The 22,205-nt window shown below is 42.9% G+C and overlaps 1 protein-coding gene across 2 annotated transcripts in view; it reads right to left on the bottom strand.

Annotated features, from left to right (window-relative positions):
- The window catches only part of AOAH (acyloxyacyl hydrolase), a 170,150-nt gene that overhangs the window by 70,341 nt on the left and 77,604 nt on the right, over positions 1-22,205 (bottom strand). For both annotated transcript variants that reach the window (XM_065883666.1, XM_065883665.1), the window contains one exon: positions 2,067-2,158. In XM_065883666.1, coding sequence (XP_065739738.1) covers positions 2,067-2,158 — 92 coding nt within the window. The remainder of the gene's footprint in view (positions 1-2,066; positions 2,159-22,205) is intronic.

Consider the following 22,205-nt stretch of genomic DNA (forward strand, 5'->3'; position numbering starts at 1 on the left):
GGAGGGTACTTAAATAATATTTTCTCAATTTTGATGTTGACAGTGGGGAGATAAACAAGACTGTTGTCCTCAGTGCTGCTTTAGGCAGGCTATCTCTGGATGTGTTCCAGGTGACAAAGACCACCTTTGGTCTTTGTCAGGGGCCCCAGACCACTGGGAGTATGGGGGCCCTAGGAAGGGACAATGGGCACATGATCAACGTCTGAAACAATGCATGCCACCTCTTCACGTGGGGAGGGCGTCTTTGGTTCTTGGTCATTTCCTCATCCTAGAGCTACACTCTCAAACACAGGGACAATGGCTAAAGGGGGTCGCGTTCCCACAGGTAGAATAAAAACAGCACATAAAAGTTGGAAGTTGTGAGCTAGGAGTGCCTTGGTTCACCAAATTATTCTCTGGTTCCATTATTCACAAGGTTCCATGACGGCGGATCCTACCGCTTCTTATTCACCTGTGGCCTTGGTCAAGTTTCTTAGCCTATCAACTTAGCCCTTAGATTCCTCAACTTTGAAATGCAGAAAATAATACCACCCACCTCACAAAGAGATGAAATGAGAAAACCTCTAAATAACACTCAGTACAGTTCTTGGTATGTAGGGAATGCCTATGAAGGTTACTTCCTACTATCTCTATTAATCATACTGTAAGTACTGTTACACTTAATGGCAAGGACTGACCTAATTTTCTTTACATGATTAAACGTGAAAATCTACACCTAAACTTGAAGACACATTTCTTTTACTTTCCCTTATACTCACGAATATAAGGGAATTTATGATTTCTATATAAATATGAGTGCCATTTCCTGAAGTTTGGTTATCTTTTCTAGCTTTTCTCTACCTTTTTCATTGTCCCCATCTCCTAAATCCTTTCAGGTTTGAGCCCCTTGCCGAACACCCCAAAAGGAGGTGGCTGTTGACCATTTCCATGAATTCTTCTTTCATTATTGACCCCTGTAGCTCTGTGTTGACAGTTGTCTTTTGGCACATTTAACCCGTATTAACAATGTTTGCACATTTCTCTCATCTGCTCTCCTTGATTATAGTTGACTGCAGAGGCAGGATGAGCCTTATTTATCTTTGAAATAGCTACGGCATCTGTGCCTTATTAGGTAGTAAGTATTTAATAAGTATTTTTAAAATGAGTGAGTAAAGATAAGAATAAATTATTCAGGATATGCGAGGTCGTCTGTTAAATTAAAAAATGGGGTGCTCAAACTCTAAATGGCTGTCCCCAGGCCCCAAGACAACACCCAATCCCACACAGCACACTGGGTTTGTGTTCACTCAGACTAGCCATGCATCTTCTCTACTTTCAACTCCAGAGCATTAAAACCAGGATGATTCTAAGACCTTGAGACTTGCCTGTTGCCTTTTTTTTTTTTTTTAAACAGCTCATGCAGCTCAATATCAAAAAAGCAAACAACCCAATCCAAAAATGGGCAGAAGACCTAAATAGACATTTCTCCAAAGAAGATTGCCAACAAACACATGAAAGAATGCTCAACATCATTAATCATTAGAGAAATGCAAATCAACACTACAATGCGATATCATCTCACACCAGAATGGCCATCATTAAAAAATCTACAAACAATAAATGCTGGAGAGGGTGTGGAGAAAAGGGAACCCTCATGCACTGTTGGTGGGAATGTAAATTGATACAGCCACTATGGAGAACAGTATGGAGGCTCCTTAAAAAACTAAAAATAGAACTGCCTGCTGCCTTTTAAAATGTTAATATATGAGAGTAAATAAGCAAGTAAACTTCTTTGTCTCTTGAGGCAGAAAAATTCAGTGTTGTGCTTGAGTATTTTTCATGGGAGGTCAACTCTAGAGCCCCTGAGCAGGAATACCCGCTCCTTGCCAGCAGGGGTAAAGTCTAATTTGCATAATGCCCCACCACACAGTAGACTCTATGTCAGTGGTGGGTTTGTTGCTTGTCATTCATGTTCCAGAAGCAATTTCTAATAATTCTCATTTCAACATCTTGGGGACAAATCTCATCTCCTGTTGTTTCCTTACATAGACATATTGAAATGTTTGAAGGTGTGCAAACACACATACCTGCTAGTGGAGTCCAGAAATCCAGTAGTGCCAGAGAGTTGGGGCCAGTCGAGCTCATTGGTAAGAGCTGTTGGTAAATTGAAGAAGGATTTCTAAAGGAAAAATAAAGTAGAAATTATCAAAATGATCGCTTGTTTTCTATAAGGAGTAAGATTATCTATTGCTCAGGCATTGTGGTCTGTCTGCCTCTCTCTCACTCTTTCTTAATCTCTTTCTTTAAGGGCCTTTGCATTTAAAGCATATACCTCTTAAGGTTAACCATCATCAGAAAATTCACAAAGATCAGCATCATTCATGAACTGGCTTCCATTCAGCTCCTGGGGAAAATGTAGAACGCATGGCAGCTCATATTCATCCCTCTTCTGAGAGACAGGTAAACTTTCCACTCCTTAATTTCTGAGATTTTCTCCATTTCTAAGGCTAGATAATCAGAAAATTGACTGTCTGGAAAGTAATAATACCCAAGCCTCCAGCAAATATGCCTTCCTTGAGTTCAAAGCTATGCCTTCAGTCATTAGGATGGTGCCTCCTGACCTCCTTGGGTGGGTGGAGGGTCCTCAGACACCTTTGAAAAATCTAATTATGGTTCCTTTCTTCATGAAGATGCACATATACTCAACATGGCCTAGGATTTCAAGGGGTTCACAGAACTCCTGCAACTCTTGCATAGACTCCTGCTCAAGAACTCCTGACGTAGAGTGTTGACAAAATTAGAATTCCTTTGAACCACATTCTATGACTTGTGCAAAATCACAGAAGAAAAATGTTGCCAGCTGTGTCTCCTGATTGTTCCTCCTCCCCTCTGGTCTAATTCCTAGAAAAAGCTTATCTAGATTGATGTGTCCAGAATAGGGTTGCCAGATTTAGCAAATAAAAATACAGATGCTCAGTTAAATTTGAGTTCCTATGAACAAGATGTGGTACATACTTTCAGCAGAATACTACTCAGTCTTAAAAAAGATGGAAATTCTGACACATGCTACAACATGGATGAACCTTGAGGAAATTATGCTAAGTGAAAGAAGCCAGTCACAAAAAGACAAATACTGCATGATTCTATTTGTATGAGCTATCAAGAGTAGTCAAATTCACAGAGACATTAAGTAGAATGGTAGTTGACAGGGACTGGGGGGAGACGAAACGGGGAGTTGCTATTTAATGGGTATAGAGTTTCAGATTTGCAAGATGAAAAGTTCTGGATGTTGGTTGTATAACAGTATGACTATACTTAACACTACTGAACAGTACGTTTAAAAATGGTAAGATGGGGCTTCCCTGGTGGCGCAGTGGTTGAGAGTCCGCCTGCCGATGCAGGGGACACGGGTTCGTGCCCCTGTCCGGGAAGATCCCACATGCCGCGGAGCGGCTGAGCCCGTGAGCCATGGCCGCTGAGCCTGCACGTCCGCAGCCTGTGCTCTGCAATGGGAGAGGCCACAACAGTGAGAGGCCCGCGTACCGCAAAAAAAAAAAAAAAAAAAAGGTAAGATGGCAAATTTCATTTTATGTGTATTTTACCACAATTAAAAAAAAGGAATATGCAAAAAGTTGAATTGAAATTAAACAGGGGATAATTTTTAGCATTAGTATGTCCTGGGCAATATTTGGAACATACTTATACTTACAAAATTATTTGTTGTGTATCTAAATTCAAATTTAAGTGGGTGTCCTGAATTTTACCTGGGAATCCCAGTTTGGATAAAATCTCAAAAAGCCAATGATCCCTTTTTGCCTTGGCTGACAGGAAGACTCAGTGCCTGGTTGCAGGAAGCAGTTTATTTCAGGAAATAATGTCATCTCCTCCATGTGCTCTGTGTTTCCCAACCTTGAAAACACATGCCCCCTTTGGATGAACATGAAAGCCTTGAGTCCACCTTCAATCTTATTTTAAAATGAAAAAGAAATGACAGATAATGCCTAAGACAAATCACATCAAAGCAACTGTAGCACTGAACAGGACTTTTCAAATGGCCTATGGTCCTGCCCCCTGATCACTTTCTCACCCATGATCATCCTTACCTTGTCTCCTAGAGAGACTCTGAATATGGAGGCTGTGAGGGAAGGAAAAGCCACACTTCTCTCTCCTTAACCATTCAAAAATGTATCTTTATTGTTTTTTCTGATTGCAAAGTAGTACATGCTTCTTATAAAAATTCAAACATCATAGTAATATACAATGTGGAAATGAAAGTCCCCCATCACCTCTCCTTAAGAGATAACTATTATGAGATAACCACTGTTAACCCTTTGTATTATTTATATGTATATAATATATAATGGAATCTACTCATTCTTCCTACTTCAGAGTGTGTGATAGTTCCTACTATCATATAGAGAATGAGTACTCAAAAGAAATAAAATAAAATTTGTATTTCTCAGTTTTGGACTGCTACTAGTTGGATGTGTTCCCACAAAAGTTGGGTTAAAGGCCTAACCATCAACATCTCAGAACGTGACTTTATTTGTAATTGGGTCATTGCAGATGTAATTAGTTAAGTGAAGATGAGGTTGGAGTAGGAAGGGTTCCTAGTCCAATATGATTAGGGGTTCTTATAAGAAGAGGAAGAAGAGAAGCTAGGAAAGAGGCATGGAACAGATTCTCTCTCAGATCCCTCAGGAGGAACCATCCTGCTGACATCTTGATCTCCAACTTCCAACTTCCAACACTATGAGAATAAATTTCCTTGGTTTTAATTCACCCAGTTTGTGGCACTTTGCTGTGGTAGCCCTAGAAAATGAGGACATGGCCTGAATTGGACAATTTGCTTATAGTCTTTACGATTCAGGGGTCCAAGATATAAACCCTTCTATTATGCTGACTTCTCAAAGTCAGTCATATAATTCCACATGCACTGGTTATCCCATGGTGCCTTGCACTCTTCTCCATGGCTCTGTGAGCTTCCTTCACTCCCCTTTCCTCAATCACCTCCCCCTTGCACATGTCAATCCCAAGGTCCCCAGCCTTATTCTTATCCCAAGTGTGATTTCCAGCACAGTAGGGGCTGGAAGTGGATGGGAGGTGGTTGGGAAGGACGGCTTCTTGGGATACATCTGTATTCGTTATGATTTATCCCCATCAAAGGAGCAGAAACAAACTCATGGAAAGGTGGCTCCCAATAAGTCTCGGAGCACCGTGCAATTCCAGTGACTGACACTTTGTTCCCCCTTAGCAAGAAGCACCCACCACATTACCATGGTGGAGTTTTTTTGTTTTTTTTTTTTGCGGCACGCGGTCCCCTCACTGTTGTGGCCTCTCCCACTGCGGAGCACAGGTTCCGGAAGCGCAGGCCCAGCGGCCATGGCTCATGGGCCCAGCCGCTCTGCAGCATGTGGGATTCTCCCAGACCGGGGCACGAACCCGTGTCCCCTGCATCGGCAGGCGGACTCCCAACCACTGCGCCACCAGGGAAGCCCACCGTGGTGGAGTTCTGAGCAGGAACTCTCTTTTAGTTTTTGTTCCTCCTGGCACTATAACTCAAATGTTTTCTCTGTTTATCTTATTTTTTTCCGTAGGCCTTTCTGCTTATAATGTGTGCTTATATATTCAATTCTGCTAGAGAAGACAAGAAAAACACATAGAATAGATGAAAATCATAAGCTGTGGTAAGTCGAGATGGTGAGCAAGCAAGTGGTTTGTGAGATGCAGGCAGAATTTATGAGCTGTGTTAAGTACGTTAGCAACCTGTAAAAACATGTTAAAACTTAAAAGAACGATACAACACTCCCCCACACCACCCTCTCACATTTTTCTCAGTCATCCACACAATGACAAGCCCAGATTTGGGAAACTGGGTTTGGAACTGGGCTTCTGATTCTGGGTGGGTCCGCTCTCTCTTTCAGAAGAAGTTGTTAGGCAAGAACTCTGCTGACATAGGGAGGTGTGTCTGATACCCTCTGCAGCCTGGAATAATAATGGCGGGGATGGTAGTTCTGAAGTGTGCCAGCAAAGTGGGTTTGGATATGACGCTCTGGAAATAGGTTCCATACTTCATGCAGCCCTCATTCTCAATCAGGGGTGGGTAAAAAAATTGGTGGGAGAAGAAAAAAATGTTGAGAAAGGGGTAGGACCGGTGAGGAAATGGCCAGCCACCCTGTCTTGAGAAGTGGGGTCTCCATGTCCCCAGGATTCTCCCAGCTCAATCTTTCTGGATCAACCCGAAGAAATGGTCTCAACTACCTGGGAGAATCCTGGACCCTTTGCTCTTCAAGAAGCCCCCACCATCTGTGAAATCATCCCTACCAGGTGCTGAATTATAGTTGGGATCAGGGTGGGTTTGCATTCCATAGTTTGAGCCCTAGAAGGCCCAGGAAGGTAAACTGCATAGGTGTATCCTGGTTATTTGATTAACCTTGAAATAACGCAAATTTGTGTTTTCCTGGTTAAATATTTTCGACTTCACTTATGGTGTTATGGCAAGGTTTTGCTACTACTAACTGTGCAAAATCAAGGAAGATGTAGCTTTACCAGTGTTCCAGCTCTGACGTCTCTCATTATATCCTATCCACTTCAATAAGACTGTTGGGAGGATCAAAAGACAGTGAGAGAAGCAGGTTGACAAGCAGAAGGACTACACTATGTAAAGCGTCATGTTTAGGATGGATCACCTAGTCTCTCCCTTTCCAAGTGGATCGTCCCAGGTTTTAAGAAGAATAAAGTTTACTGCCAGATAATAGAAAAGATTTGAGCAGACAAACGGAAGCCTCAACCTATTTGTTCTTCCTTAGGAAATTCGGTAGCTAAAAATGAGAGGTAACAGCCAAAGGTTTTATAGACCTTAGCAAAAAGAGAATGTTTAAGTCCTATCACCTTAAACACTAAAAGCCTTATTTAAGCAACATTATACTCGAGATACTTCAGGCATTTAAGGCAGGAAATATGCAAATTAAGATCTCCCTCACGAACTCCTGCTTATTCCTCTTAAGCATTTATGTTCTCAGGAAACTCATCTTAAATGTACCTTAAATGTGCATATGTGGAAAGACTTTATATTTAACAAGAAAAATTTTCCAGACTTGTAAAGAGCATCAGAAACTCAAGGAGTATTAAATCAACTACTGCATTGCTTCAAGTTTTCTTCTGATTTTATCAATGACATAAAAATGTTTTATGTCATAATTGGCAAGTGTATACCATTTATTGTGTAATCACTTTTTGAGCAACCACTGTGTATCAGAAGCTGGATATTACCTCTTAAAAAAGAACAAGTACACAGGTCTACGGCCTTCCTGGTGGCACAGTGGTTAAGAATCCGCCTGTCCATGCAGGGGACACGGGTTTGAGCCCTGGTCTGGGAAGATCCCACATGCCACAGAGCAACTAAGCCCGTGTGCAGCAACTATTGAGCCTGTGCTCTAGAGCCCACAAGCCACAACTACTGAGCCCACGTGCCACAACTACTGAGCCCGCGCGCCTAGAGCCAGTGCTCCGCAACACGAGAAACCACCACAATGAGAAGGCCGTGCACTGCAACGAAGAGTAGACCCCGCTTGCCGCAACTAGAGAAAGCCTGTGTGCAGCAACGAAGACCCAACGCAGCCAAAAATAAATAAAATAAATTAAAAAAAAAAAAGAACAAGTACCCAGGTCTCATACAAACAGCAGTAAATTAAATGACCATGCCTCAACCCAAATGAGATACTGAAAAAGGTCCTTTTAAGATGGCACCTCCCATCACTCATTCTGATCCACGGAGGATTTCTGTATTTTCTGTTGGTGGAAGAATCCCTTACATTGGGCAGCAGGGCCCAGAAAAACTACTGAGAAGGGAACTTAGAGGGAATTTGGATAACTTGCCAAAGTCACAGAGCTGGTAAACAGTGGTGCTGGGATTTGAACCCAGGTTCTGGTGGAACTAGGAAAGGAGAGGCTTGGAACAGGCAGGGGTCCTCATAAGCTCAGCTTTTGATAGCCCTGTTGTACCTGGTCCTTGCTTTTCCCTTAAGCTGCCAGATCTCCTGGAATCACAACATTGGCTAAGCTGGGTTTGCTAGTTTTTGAAAATGAGGCTTCCTGATTGCCTGCTGAGGGGACGGTCTCTCAGACACTGCTTCGGGTAAGAAGTTCAGAAGCCTATAGATATCTCTAGAGTTGTCTCCAACTTTTCCTCCTCTGTGTTTCTCTTTTATGGAAGCCATGCATAATTTATAAAGAATGCAGAATGAGTGTTCTGGGGATAAGTACTGAGATGTTATGTGGACCCTACACAGACACCTACTCACACACCCCACTCACGTTCCCAGGGCCTGTTCTGGCCTGACACGTGCTGGGGAAAGGCAGCCACAGAGAACAGTGCACTCTGCTGCTCTGGAGGTTTATCTTCCAGCGGGGCCTGGCAGATGAAGTTCTGGGAGAACAAGGAGAGAACAAACCATTGGGTTTCTGCCTCTGTAATCTCAGGCTTAACTAGAGCAGGCAGCACTGTTCAGAACAGCTAATGCTTTGATATAGACACAACTTTAAGAACATAATGTAACCCTGAGTTAGATTTGTAAACTTTAGCAACTCATGTGCAGCGAGACGAGTCTGCGGTTGAGGTCCCTGGGGCCCTATAATTCATTACATTCAGAGAGAGAGAGAGAGAGAGAGAGAAGGAGATTAAGAAACACAGCAAGTGCCAGACTGGCATTCTGTTGACCACTGTGCCTTATTCGTGAAGCTCACAGTCTAGAGGGGCACAGAAAATAAACACTTCCCAGCTGAGTAACCTGGAAGACTTTAACTCCTCTGTGTCTCACTCAGTTTCTTATCTATAGAATGGACAAATAACAGCACCTATATCATTGGGTAGTTGAGAGGATTAGAAAAGCTAATCCATGCCTAAAGTTTAGAATTGTAAGTGCTCAATAAAAGTTAGCTATTAGTGGTATTCATAAGAAGTCCAGGGTAATAGAAAAGATCCCTATTCCACATGTGGAGATTTGGGGAAGGAATCTTGAAAGAAATGTTATCCAGTGTAAGTCCTGTAAGGTTAGTAAGAGGGAGCCAGCAGAAGAGGGGTAGGGAAAAAGAGTTTAAGCATTGGCTATGCCATATGTAAAACCACAAGGCTAAATCCATCATATTATATACAAGGAAGACCAACAAACTCCCCCACTTCGACCAACCCCAAACACAAAACTGGCCAGTTATCCATTGCTATATAACAAATTACCTCTAAATTCAGCAGCCTACAACATACTACATATAAGCAGATCAGTAACAGTAACTGCTCAGCCCCAGGGATGATGTCTATTCAATGCACATCTAAACTTCGACTTGAGCTAAATAAGTGATTTTCAGGGAAAAGGTATAGCATTTCATCTTTGACCCTATGCCAGTCCAAAAACTTATGGAGCAGTGAAGATAATGTCAAATAAAGAATTCTAGCAAATATGACCAGTAAATATAAAGAGGACAGAATGGCAGGTAACAATCTTTCATCATTTTGCCTGAAAATAGCTCTTTTTATTTTTACCTTGTCAGCTCCTCTTAGTCTTTTCCTTTTTCTATTATTTACTATTTAACTTCTAACCCCATGATTTATTTATTCAATGAATGAGTGGAGGGATGCTTTTATCTAACTGCCCCATATCCAGTGAAAATGCATTGTGTAGTTGGACTTTTTCTACAAATTCAATTCCTTCCATCATCATTTCCAGAGGGATTGGAGAACTGTATCCAAATTCATAAAAGTCAGAAAACAAGAGTTTAAAATGTGAGCCCGCCTGCCGCAACTAAGACCCGGTACAACCAAATCAATCAATCAATCAATCAGTCAATATTTTTAAAAAATGTCATGTTCACAAATCAGTCTTTCATGGGGTCAATGAAAAAAATTCTCTCACAAACAGAAAAAATAACTCCTCTAAGGGCCAGAAACAGCAACAAAGGGTGCTTATCATAAAAGTCTACTCAAGATACCATCATCGGATTTTGCTAAGGTTTAGTCATTCCTGAAGCAGTAGGCTGCTGTTTGTCTGAGGCGGGGGTAGTTTTCCTTTGAGAGGTAAAATCCAAGCATAGATTCTAGAAGAAGCCCAAAGTCCACAGTCAAGCTACAGAGGTGAGGACATGGGAAGCCGTTACTGGGCCACCTCATGACCAGGCTTGAGCTGGGCTCTCCAACCCACTATCTCACTCATAAAAATGATCTCATTTTCTTTCTCTCCTCTGTTTCACCTTCTACCAAGAAGCTGTCACAAAACCTCGCTCTTTCTATCCTTCCAAGTTGAGTTAGTGCCGCAGTCTTCAGCGGTGTATCCCAGAATCTCGTGGGGAGGTTCTTTAAAATATGGATCCTGTTTGGGTAGGTTTGTGGTGGGGCCCTAGACTTCTTATTTTTAAGAAGTGCCCTAAATGGCTGCAGTGACTGGCCAAGTTTGGGAAAGGCTGCTCTACAGACTACAGCCGCTATTCAACATCATCCTCCATGTGGCACCACCAAGTGCCCCAGCCTCTCCTCCCGGCCCTGTCTCTCCCACCACTCAACCACCTGCAGCCCCTCAGACCTCCAGGCTTGTCACAAGCTCCTCCTCTTCCTTCACTGTCTTTGTTGATCACTTACTGCTCATCAGTCAAGCATTAGCTAAATGCTGACCTTCTTGACTGCCCTGCCCTTCCTCTGCGAGGTACCCTCCTCCGACTCTCGTCACACCTTATTATATGAGAGGAAAGCACATTTCCATCTGAAGTCACTAATTTGGAGATTCTTTCTTTCACAGCAGCTGAGCCTATACCCTCCTTGATTAATAATTAGTCCTTTAAGAAGTGCTGAACTACCCTTCCTTCTTGCTGGCTAATATGTTATCAATGTGAGAGCGTGACCTCTTTGGTGCTTCTGTTTAAAAAATTGAATTATAGTTAATTTACAATGCTGTGCTAGTTTCAGGTGTGCAACAAAGTGATTCTGTTATACATACATACATACATACATATACATATATACACATATATATTCTTTTTCAGATTCTCTTCCATTATAGGTTATTACAAGATATTGAATAAAGCTCTCTGTGCTATACAGTAGGTCCTGTTGTTTATCTATTTTACATATAGTAGTTCATATATGTTAATCCCAAACTCCTAATTTATGCCCCCCCATCCCCTTTGGTAACCATAAATTTGTTTTCTATATCTGTGAGTCTATTTCTTTTTTGTAAATAAGTTCATTTATATCATTTTTTAGATTACACATATAAGTGATATCAGGTGATATTTGTGTTTCTCTGACTTGCTCCACTTAGTATGCTAATCTCTAGGTCCATCTATGTTGCTGCAAATGGCATGATTTCATTCTTTTTTATGGTTGAGTAATATTCCATTGTGTATATATACCCTTTGGTTCTTCTTGATCTACTTACCTTTGGGTTCTTTATCAATCAGGGTTTAAATTCTTGGTGACGCTGTCCTCAATTTCTGCTTCTGGAATCTTTGGACCTTGTATTTCATAATTTCCCTCTAGGAATGATGGTTGAGCTCCTACCTCTGACCAATCCTCCAGTCATTGCCTTAAGCAGGAAATCCCGAAGATCACACAGAAGCCAGTCTTGACCCCCAGACCTTGGCAAGGGCTGGGCTGGGTAATTGCTGTCCTCATCATCCCCCCAGGAGTGGCATTGAGGGAACCAATGAGTGAACGGTATGTAGCAATCAATTCCAACTTTCCAAAATTATTTTTAAATGCTAGGGTTGTCCTCTTCCCACATGCCAACTGATTTGAGATTCTAAATGTCCCCCTATGAAGAGTCACTTCCATGAAACCTATTTTATGGCTGAGGAACTTGAGGGAGAGTGTAGCAAAACGGTAGATATAATTAACTAGAGGGCGAGGGATTGTTCTCTGGTCTTAGCAACACACTGGATTGCACAGGTGTTTACTGACACACTATCTATGCGGAGATGTCTATCTAATGTGCTGGGGGAACAGGCATGTGGGCTGAGTAATTATAAATGCCTTTCAGAAGTATGGAGCTTAAAATAATTTCCTCTTGTAGTTTTTCATAACAACCAGTGTTTATGTCTTTTTAATTCTTGCAGAAGGCAGTGAGGGCTAAGATCACTGATGTTTTCAGAAGAATGAGCCTGCAAGAGCCCCTGACTTTGCTGGCAGGTAAGAGACCCAGATGCTCACCTTGAGCAAGAAGAAAAGGGCATTGAATTGACCAGGACTCAAGACAACAGCCCGTCTGGCCTGTGCCCGTGAACAGGGAAAGGCAACCCAAGAACATTCTGTCTCCTGTGGCCTGACTGCTATTGGAGAAAAGGATTCACCATGGGGCATACAACTCTCTTTTTCTGACAGAATAAATGAGAAATAACTAGGATTGGGGCTTCTCTCCTCATTGTTTAGCATCTTTAATCTGCCAGCCTGCAAGATGTCTGAGGAGCAGAAAATGTAATTTTGTCCAGTTTTACTAAACAACAGCTTTTCCTCATCGGAAAAAATAATAAAAAAGTACTCTGACTCTTAATATTTCTGGAGTTGACATGACGTTAGCAGAGATAGAATTTCCATATTTTATTATGCACCATGAAAATCAGCCTTTATGCTTAATGGAAGCTTTATGCTCACTGCTAAATCCAGAGAGCGGAGGCAGGGCGGGTTAGTGAGAGGCAGGGTGAGAGCTCAGATACTGCCTGTGTCACCTGTGGGCTAATAAAGAGTAGCCTAGGCTGATTTACAAAATCATCTCAGAGAGAGGAAAAGAATGCATAGGGGCTTGGAAGATTGGAGCCGCTTTGCTCTCAGGTGAAAATGCATTTTCTGCAGCCAGATTAAGGGTACATTTTGTCCTTGACACAGCACGAAATTCAATCTGTGCCTACTTACCCTACAGACAACAGCTTGCCAGGGGTCGTGCTAAGATTTTATAATAGTACAGGCAACAGCCTTTGCTAGCAAAATAAACATTTGGGAAATTGTATTTCAGAATCACTTCTCCTTCCTTCCTGTCCGCCTCCCCGCAACTCGACATGCAATTCTGGTTCAGTGAAATGCAGCATTTAATATTTTGGAAATACTTTTCAAGCAGATGGGGAAGAGGCAGGAGGGCAGCATCTACTGCTGGCCTTGATGATCTCTCTACCTCCCCTTCTTCTGCAACAAAACAACTCAAACTGTGATTGTTTTTTCCTTTGAAAGAAAAAAAAACTAAGAGAGCATGAAAGTGTTTTCAGATTTGCTCTTTGTTTTTTGTTGAAACCTTTCTAAGTTGAGGTCTTCTGTGTGATATGGGAAGCTCATGTTGAACCTGACTGCTAAGGACATCTTGGAGAGACGCTAAGGTGTTTTTAAGGAGGAAGAGGGCAGAGTGAGGCTCAGAACCCTTAGTTTCTGTGGAACCATGAGGGTGATTCTTCACACTCTCTTTATTGAACTACAGATATCTTTCCAGATGAACACACTCCTAATCTAATTAGCTGTAAACAGGCCTCTTGGGTGCCGCGATGCTTTAATTAGAGGATGGCATGAGCAGGAGGGGAGGGGGACTGGTGCAGGAAAGATACCCAAGACTGTGAATTCCTTTTCGATGGGCACAGTTGGGATGGGGTGATGTATCGGCAGGAGTGTTTTCTGCCTTATAGGGAGACAAAGGCAAAGACATGTTGACTAGTCTCGTAAAGGGCAGAATGGCCTATTATGAACAATGAATACTTGTTTTTCTACAGCACTTACTGCTCTTCCCAGAATACGATTTACTACTTGGCACAGCAAAGGAATGGCACCAAACACGCTGGGGCTTCCCGAAGGGTCTTGGTTGATAATATGCATTCCCACGGTCAGACCCCAGCCAAATGTTCACTTTGGAAGAGGTGGTCCCATTACTATTCCTCGTGGAACATGAGATCATGGAGGGATTATAGGGTGGGGTTAGGGGTCAGCGGGTACTTTCAAGTTTCACAGTCAGTGGTACAGAATCCAAATTCAGAACCTCTTTCTGCTGAACAGGTTGGAAAAAGGTCACAGCTTCACTTTAAAAGACAACTTCTGGCTGTTGCCCTCTTCTGTCATTTTGGGAAGGATTCCTAAAGGCAGTTGAAGAGGGGACGATCTGGCATTAACTGAATAACAACCAGTGTGCGTGCTCCCTGGGTGAGGCGGGTCCCCGGTTAATAAGGACGTAAAGAAATGAGGCTTTACTGGGTTGAGGCCATGCTGACCACCAACCAGGCCTCGGAATCCACAGGGCCCATGGGGTTGAGAATTCAGCACTGGCCTCTGACAGTTGTTCCCCTTCAGTCACCCAGCCTTGAGCCAACACATAAGATTTCTGCTACACTTCAATGCCCTTGGACATCTTTGCTTTCTGGTGCCCAGTGCTGGCTGGAACTGATTCCAGACTTGATCTGAAAGGGTTTGAGCAGCATGTGCTGGGTAAACACCAATGGCCTCTGGGCTCCAAGCCCACCCCTCTAATCTTTGCTCTGTGCTATGGAGCTGGACTCTGAAAACTACACTTCCCAGATTCCTCTGAGTCTCCCTGCCAATGAGAGGTGGAGGTGGGAGATGGGCAAGTGGGGGTGAGAGAAGGAGAGGAGGAACTATTTTCTGGCGTCTAGTTGAGGTCGGCATCCCCCAGCAGCTTCCAGCCTCCAGCCTTCTGTGCTACTTCCAGCTCCTCTCCACACTCCTCAGTGGTTCAGTAGCAGCTGGTTTGTGTGCCCTTGGCAGTCAGAGTACAGGCTGTGCAGTAGTCCAGACACAAGCTGCACCCCTCCCTCTAGCTTCTGGTAATACCTCTTCCTCCTCGTTGTTCCTTAGCCCTGCAGTCAGCAGCTGCTTTTTGCAATGATTAATCTCTGATAACTTCAGCATCCCCCTTTTTGTTCTAATACCTGTGTAATCAGCTCCCTGTATTAAATCTACCAGGGTAGCCAATCCCCTATATTAAATCCCCTCTGTTGGAATGCTTTCATTTTCCTGACTGACCCCTCATAAATGGTGACTCTGACAGTGACAAGAAACCCAGTTTAAAAGGGTTCCACATGCTGAATTAGCCAAAATATTGGAGGCTTTCTCTCTTTGCGGTGACATCACTAAAAGGCTCTCAAATAGGGGAACCTGTGGGCAGAGTGAGGACTGAGGATAGTCTGATGGGCGGAGATGCTCTCTTGGGGAACCTCGCACATTCCAATGTGCTCCAGAAATACTTCGGTTGAGGGACTAGCCCACACCATGCTGACGGCTTCCCCATTTTGCCCTGCAGCGGTCTGTCTTAGAGTGCAAGCTCTTCCCTGACATGCGAAGAATTTTGAAAACTACACTGCAGTATCCCACAACCACATCTTTCTTTTGTAAATCCTCAAAGTTTGGACATTGGAGGCAGTGGGAAAACGCTATGACAGTGGTTCTCCCCAAAGTCTGGGGACCCCTGGGGATCTTTGAGACCCTCAGAGAGGGTTCATGAGATCACTATTATCATCATAATACTAAAACTTGATTTATCTTTATTCTAATTCACTCATAAGCATACAATGGAGTTTTCAAGAGGCCACATACATGGATACAGAAATAGATTGAAGGCAGAAGCGGATAGGGGAATTTAGCTGTCTTCTATCCAAATATCAAGGAGATTCACAAAAGTAGAAAAGAATGCTATTATTTTAGCCTTTATGTTTGTTTGTTTCAGAAAATAAAGTTGTTATAAAAATATGTTATTTATGTTAATGTGTTTCTTATTGTTATTTTCTAATGAATTAATAAATCCCATTGTGGAGTTGGTACATTCCCTTCATCCTCACTAGTCACTTAAGTTTCATGCTCCAGCCCCTGGTCATCTGGAGTTTAATCCCCACATTGAGGTCAAATCCAGGCAATCCTCTCCAGGATTTTCAATGGCCCAGGTTGGCTCTCCTTTCCTGGGGTCCATATCCTTGCCCCAGGACACACACTCTTTCTGTCCTGATAACTCAGTCACCACCCTTACATTACTCACAAGAGTGTCAGACTCCAGCTTTTTTGACCCCAGTCTCCGAAGACACCTGTCCAAGTCCCTCAGTGGCCTCCTACAGTGAGGGGAAGCACCCTGCCCTTCCCCCACGGGGACAGCGGAACCCCACTGCCATACTGACACTAGCGATTCTCAGCCTCAAGCTACAGGTTGCAGAAATGGTTTTCACTCCCTTCTTCTGCAGGTCCTGCTGAAGTCCTTCTAATATTTGACTGTGGAAGGTGGGACTAGTTGGCCCACATTGTCTAAGGCTCTCACTTGAAAGTTAGGTAGAAATAAATAGTCCAGTTTTTAACATCTGTTATAAAATCATCCTGAATTTCTAATGAAATATCTATCATTATTTATATTTTATACAGAAGGAAAGTAAAGCTCAGAGAAAATAAGTAAAGGTAAGTGGCTAAGCCAGGATTTGAACACAGGTATGTCTGATTCAAAGTCCAAGATTATTTTATACAGAGATAATTTAGGGGCTTGAAATTCCCCTCTGGGCTCATGGTGTCAGTTTCACAAATGGCTTCCATGCCATCAGTAGGGTGGCTATATATCCCAATATGTCTGGGCCGGTCTGGGTTAACGCCTGTTGTCCTCACATAATTAACAGTAATGATCCCTCTTCTCTCAAGTTTGGGCAATAAATTATATGACCACTACAACCTCTAGGGTTAGGGGAGTTTGGTGCAGAGGAACCAGAAGCACCAGAAGTTTTGTAGGAGGGCAGACTCTTCCAGTAGAGTCTCCAAAGCCTGGCTTAGACCCTGCAGGGAAGATATGCACTGGGGAGATGAAGTCCAGGCAGCCTCCCCAGATGCAAGGATGCTGGGAACAGCCCTGAGTTAACCGCAGCCTGAGATATCTGGCTGGAGGAGGGTGGGCTATTCAGAAACTGGATGTAAAGTCCACAGAGCAGGCGGGGTGTGAGAAAACTATATATCCATTGTTGATTCTAGATAACTTCTGAGTTTGTCCATTTCTTTTCTTTCCAAGGTGCTCTTCTAGCTTAGGACACTTTTACTAGAATAATAACAAACTCCTAGCTGAGTTTCTGGCCTGCTCCCCCTTCCTCCCCCACGCCCCCCACCAATGTAATCCATCCTGCGCATTGAAACCAGAGTGATTTTTCTGAAATTCAAGTCAGACTGATGCTATTTCGTAGTTTAAACCCCTTTGACGGCTTCCTATTGCCTTCAGGATAAACTCTGAGTTCCTTAATGTGGCTCTGAGGTCCTTTGAGATCAGCTCCTATGTACCTTCCTAGGCTCTTCTCTTACATTCAGACCTTGTGCTGGATCAATGTCAGTTCAGCCCCACCAAACTTCTCATAACTCTGCACCCTCTTACTTGTGAGCCTTTGCACGTGCTCTTTCAGCCCCTAAGACACTCCTTCCTAGGTCTGCTGGGACGGATGCCTCCGATGCCTCCTTCCTCCCAGTTTGGGAAGCACATGTACATCACAGCAGCTCACACTCTGGAATTGCCTGTTTGCTTACTTGCATTTCCCCACAAGACCTGAAACTCTCTGAGGCCCTGGGCTCTCCCCGTCCTCTTCACCTCTGTGTCATTAGCTCCTATCACAGTGTTTGGCACGTGGTAGGTCCTGGGTTAGGATTTAGTGATATTTTGCTTACAAACATTAAAACCCAAATAACCAAAACAGGAGACATCTGAGCTCAACTTACATCATGGATGTCTGCTAGGCATGGTACTTATACCTAACCTGATTCTCTGTGCAAATGAAGAGACTCTATAGATAATGTTTTAAAAGCTGGAAGTCTTTTTTAAAAAGGAGCATTTAAAAAATATTCCATATATGAGTGAAATCATATGGTATTTGTTTTTTTCCATCTGACTTATTTCACTTAGCCTAATACCCTCAAGGCCCATCCATGTTGTGGCTCATGGCAAGGTTTCATCTTTTTATTTTTATGGCTGAGTAGTATTCCATTGTATATATATACCACATCTTCTTCTTTTTTTTCCTAATCATGGTTTTGATCTTTATGATCTGATCGATCTTGGGCAGGATCCTTAAGTTCTCTATGCTTCCATTTCTTTTCTTTTTTTTTAAACATCTTTATTGGAGTATAATTGCTTTACAATGTTGTGTTAGTTCTGTTGTATAACAAAGTGAATCAGCTATATGTATATATATATCCCTATATGCCCTCCCTCTTGCATCTCCCTCCTACCCTCCCTATCCCACCTCTCTAGGTGGTCACAAAGCACCGAGCTGATCTCCCTGTGCTATGTGGCTGCTTCCCACTAGCTATCTGTTTTACATTTGGTAGTGTATATATGTCAATGCTACTCTCTCACTTCGTCCCAGCTTACCCTCCCCCCTCCCTGTGTCCTCAAGTCCATTCTCTACGCCAGCATCTTTATTCCTGTCCTGCCCTTAGGTTCATCAGAACCTTTTTTTTTTTTAGATTCCATATATATGTGTTAGCATATGGTATTTGTTTTTCTCTTTCTGACTTACTTCACTCTGTATGACAGACTCTAGGTCCATCCACCTCACTACAACTAACTCAATTTCATTTCTTTTTGTGGCTGAGTAATATTTCACTGTATATATGTGCCACATCTTCTTTATCCATGCACCTGCCGATGGGCACTGGGTAAAGGGGTTCAACTGTATGATGATGGATAGAACCTAATTTTTGGTGGTGAACATGCTGTAGTGTATACAGAAGTTGTAATATAATGTTGTACATATGAAGCATACATAATGTTACAAACTGATGTTATTTCAATAAAAAATAATAAGTAAAAAAAAAAGGAGTATGTTCTATACTGGCCAGAAAACGAAACCATGAATCAGCTTAATATCCAGTCGTGGATTATGGCTTGTACACTGAAAAGGATAGTATGAAACACTGACAGATATAATGAGTAAAAAGACTAAGTAGCAATGTGGAAAAATGATTATGATTAGTACTAATTTTTAAAAAAAAGGAGCATTGCCAATTGCTTACTTGCTACTCTTGTGACTACGTAGTGTGTACACGTGTGTGTGTGTGTGCATGCGTAGTGAGGGTAGAGTGCTGGGGAAGAGAAAAGTTTAAGATAGTGGGGATAATTTTTTTTTAATATTCTCATAATTGGTTCTAATGTTGACTTTATATCTTCTTTTTTCCCCAATAAGAAGAATATTAAAAGAATATTTCAAAACAAATCTGATGGGCTTCCCTGGTGGCGCAGTGGTTGAGAATCCGCCTGCCGATGCAGGGGACACGGGTTCGTGCCCCGGTCCGGGAGGATCCCACATGCCGCGGAGCGGCTGGGCCCGTGGGCCATGGCCGCTGAGCCTGCGCGTCCGGAGCCTGTGCTCCGCAGCGGGAGAGCCCACAACAGTGAGAGGCCCGTGTACCGCAAAGAGAAAAAAAAAGAAACAAAAAAGATAACAACAGTGAGAGGCCTGCGTACCGCAAAAAACAAAAAAACAAATCTGATACTCCAAAATGTTAAAATGATTCTTTCTGGGTGGTAGCACAAGGGAAATTTTCATAATTTCTTCATAATTTCTGTATTTGCTTATTTTTCTCCACTGAATATTTAACATATCTGATTAGATCAAAGCAACAGAGCAAACATTCCCTCTCTTCCCTCTTTCACTTTGGGCAGATTACTTCCTTCCCTATTGGTCTTGGCCATGTGACTTGCTTTGCCTATGGGTTGATGGTGCACATGATGTAGCAAATATGTTTGTGTGAGGGCCTTGCCCTCTTGCACTTCTGACATTATCATGAAAAGTGCATGCTCTGGATAGACTGCCCAACCAAGGAAAAATGAGAGACACGTGGAGCAGACCTGGACCCAAGCTTCAGCTTGGAGCGAAGACCAACTGGGCCCAGCCTAGAACAGCTGTGTGAGTGAGAAGAAATGACGATTGTTTTAAGTCATTGAGATTTGGGTATGTATACAGCATTATTTTGACAATAACTCAGTGATAAATCTTCATTTTCAACATCAACTTTCTGAGCAAAATCTCTGTCTTTTATTCTTCTTGTCCCATCTTTCATTCTTATCAAATGGTATCCCACAGAAGTGGCCCAGGCTGGGAGTGCCCAGGCTAACTTTTAGCTTGGAGAGGAATATTAACCTGAAGAGATATATATATATATTTTTGCGGTACGTGGGCCTCTCACTGTTGTGGCCTCTCCCATTGCAGAGCACAGGCTCCGGACTCACAGGCTCAGCGGCCATGGCTCACAGGCCCAGCCGCTCCGCGGCATGTGGGGTCCTCCCGGACTGGGGCACGAACTCGTGTCCCCTGCATCAGCAGGCGGACCCTCAACCACTGCGCCACCAGGGAAGCCCCTGGAGAGATATTTTAAGAATCCTAGAACATCAAAGGCTTGAAACAGATGACAAACTAACACTAAAACTGTAGTGTTGTCTCTACCATCAACAGCATTATTGACATATTGATGATACTAATGAATCCCAATTACCATTATGACCAGTATGGGTTCCTCATTGTCATTCTCATAGTCACTTTTCAGAACTACTACTTTACTGCCAAAAAGGGATGGGTGTGGGGTGGGAAATAACCCAAACCCAAACCAACAACTGCTGATCTGCAGTTAGTTCAATTCATTTGTTGTTGCAAATAGCAAATAAAAAATTGCTACAATCCAAATTCCAATTGTCTGGATTCCAGGATGGGGCTGGCTACTGGGCTTGTGGGAATGATTTCCTTAAAGCATCTTCTCAATGGGTCTTTCTCTTCCCCAGAGACTTAGCACATTGTGGAGAGAGCTGCCAGCTCCAGTGAGAGGCTGCCCTCCCCAAGGGAACCCTAAAGCGAGAGGCACCCCTCACCTCAGCCTCCAGAGGCCAGGTGTGGGATAGGAAGGTCAAGCATGAGGACATTGACCAGCCTGATTTGCTACCACCACTGCACCACGTGAGCTGTGTGTCAATCTACTTTTGTATGGTTTGAATCCAACATACAGTTTCTAAAGCTTTTTCACAGACCTTAGCTCACTGAAGCTCATGGCCTTCCTTCATCATCTACAGAGTTTCTGGTTAGGTGGTTTGTTCAAGATGATACTGACAGGAAGTGGTTCTGCACCTCTTAGCTGTGTGACCTTAGGCTATCTACTCAACATTTCTGAGTACTTGTCTGGAAAGTGAGGCTATGTTGTAATAACACCTACGTTAGAGGGCTTTTATGAAGATTAAAAAAGTAATGCTTTAGTATTCTTTAGCTGGTTTCCTTAGCTATTTGCTTAAAAACCAAACAAAACAATCCCTCAAATGTTTGGTACATACATAACAAAAATTCATTGAAGAAAAATTAGAATAAAAGTTATCCAGAATTCTAGAGCCCAAAGTTAACATACTGATCTATAACCTTCAAATTATTTTGTCTGTACACATGAACACACATATATTCACATAAACTGGCCCATATATTACTATCTTGTAACCTGGTTTTGCCGCCTAACAAATTACCATAAACATATTTTCTTGCTAAGAAATGTGTCTATAATATGTGTATTAACAGTTGCATAATATTTCATTTTGCGGATGCAATATATTTTTAAATATCTAATCCCCTATTTTTTTTTTTTTTTTTTTACGGTACAAGGGCCTCTCACTGTTGTGGCCTCTCCCGTTGCAGAGCACAGGCTCCGGACGCACAGGCTCAGCGGCCATGGCTCACGGGCCCAGCCGCTCGGCGGCATGTGGGATCCTCCCGGACCGGGGCACGAACCCGTGTCCCCTGCATCGGCAGGCGGACTCTCAACCACTGCACCACCAGGGAAGCCCTCCCCTATTCTTTTAAACATCTTTATTGGAGTATAACTGCTTTACAGTATTGTGTTAGTTTCGGCTGTATAACAAAGTGAACCAGCTATATGCATACGTATATCCCCATATTCCCTCCCTCTTGAGTCTCCCTCCCACCCTCCCTATCCACCCCTCTAGGTGGTCGCAAAACACCGAGCTGATCTCCCTGTGCCATGCAGCTGCTTCCCACTAGCTATCTATTTTACATTTGGTAGTGTATATATGTCAATGCTACTCTCTCACTTTGTCCCAGCTAACCCTTCCGCCTCCCCATGTCCTCAAGTCCATTCTCTACATCTGCATCTTTATTCCTGTCCGGCCCCTAGGTTCATCAGAACCACTTTTTTTTTTTTTTTAGATTCCCTATATATGTGTTAGCATATGGTATTTGTTTTTCTCTTTCTGACTTAACTT

The sequence above is a fragment of the Phocoena phocoena genome, chromosome 9 (genome assembly GCF_963924675.1).
Source record: "Phocoena phocoena chromosome 9, mPhoPho1.1, whole genome shotgun sequence".
Taxonomy (NCBI): Eukaryota; Metazoa; Chordata; class Mammalia; order Artiodactyla; family Phocoenidae; genus Phocoena; species Phocoena phocoena.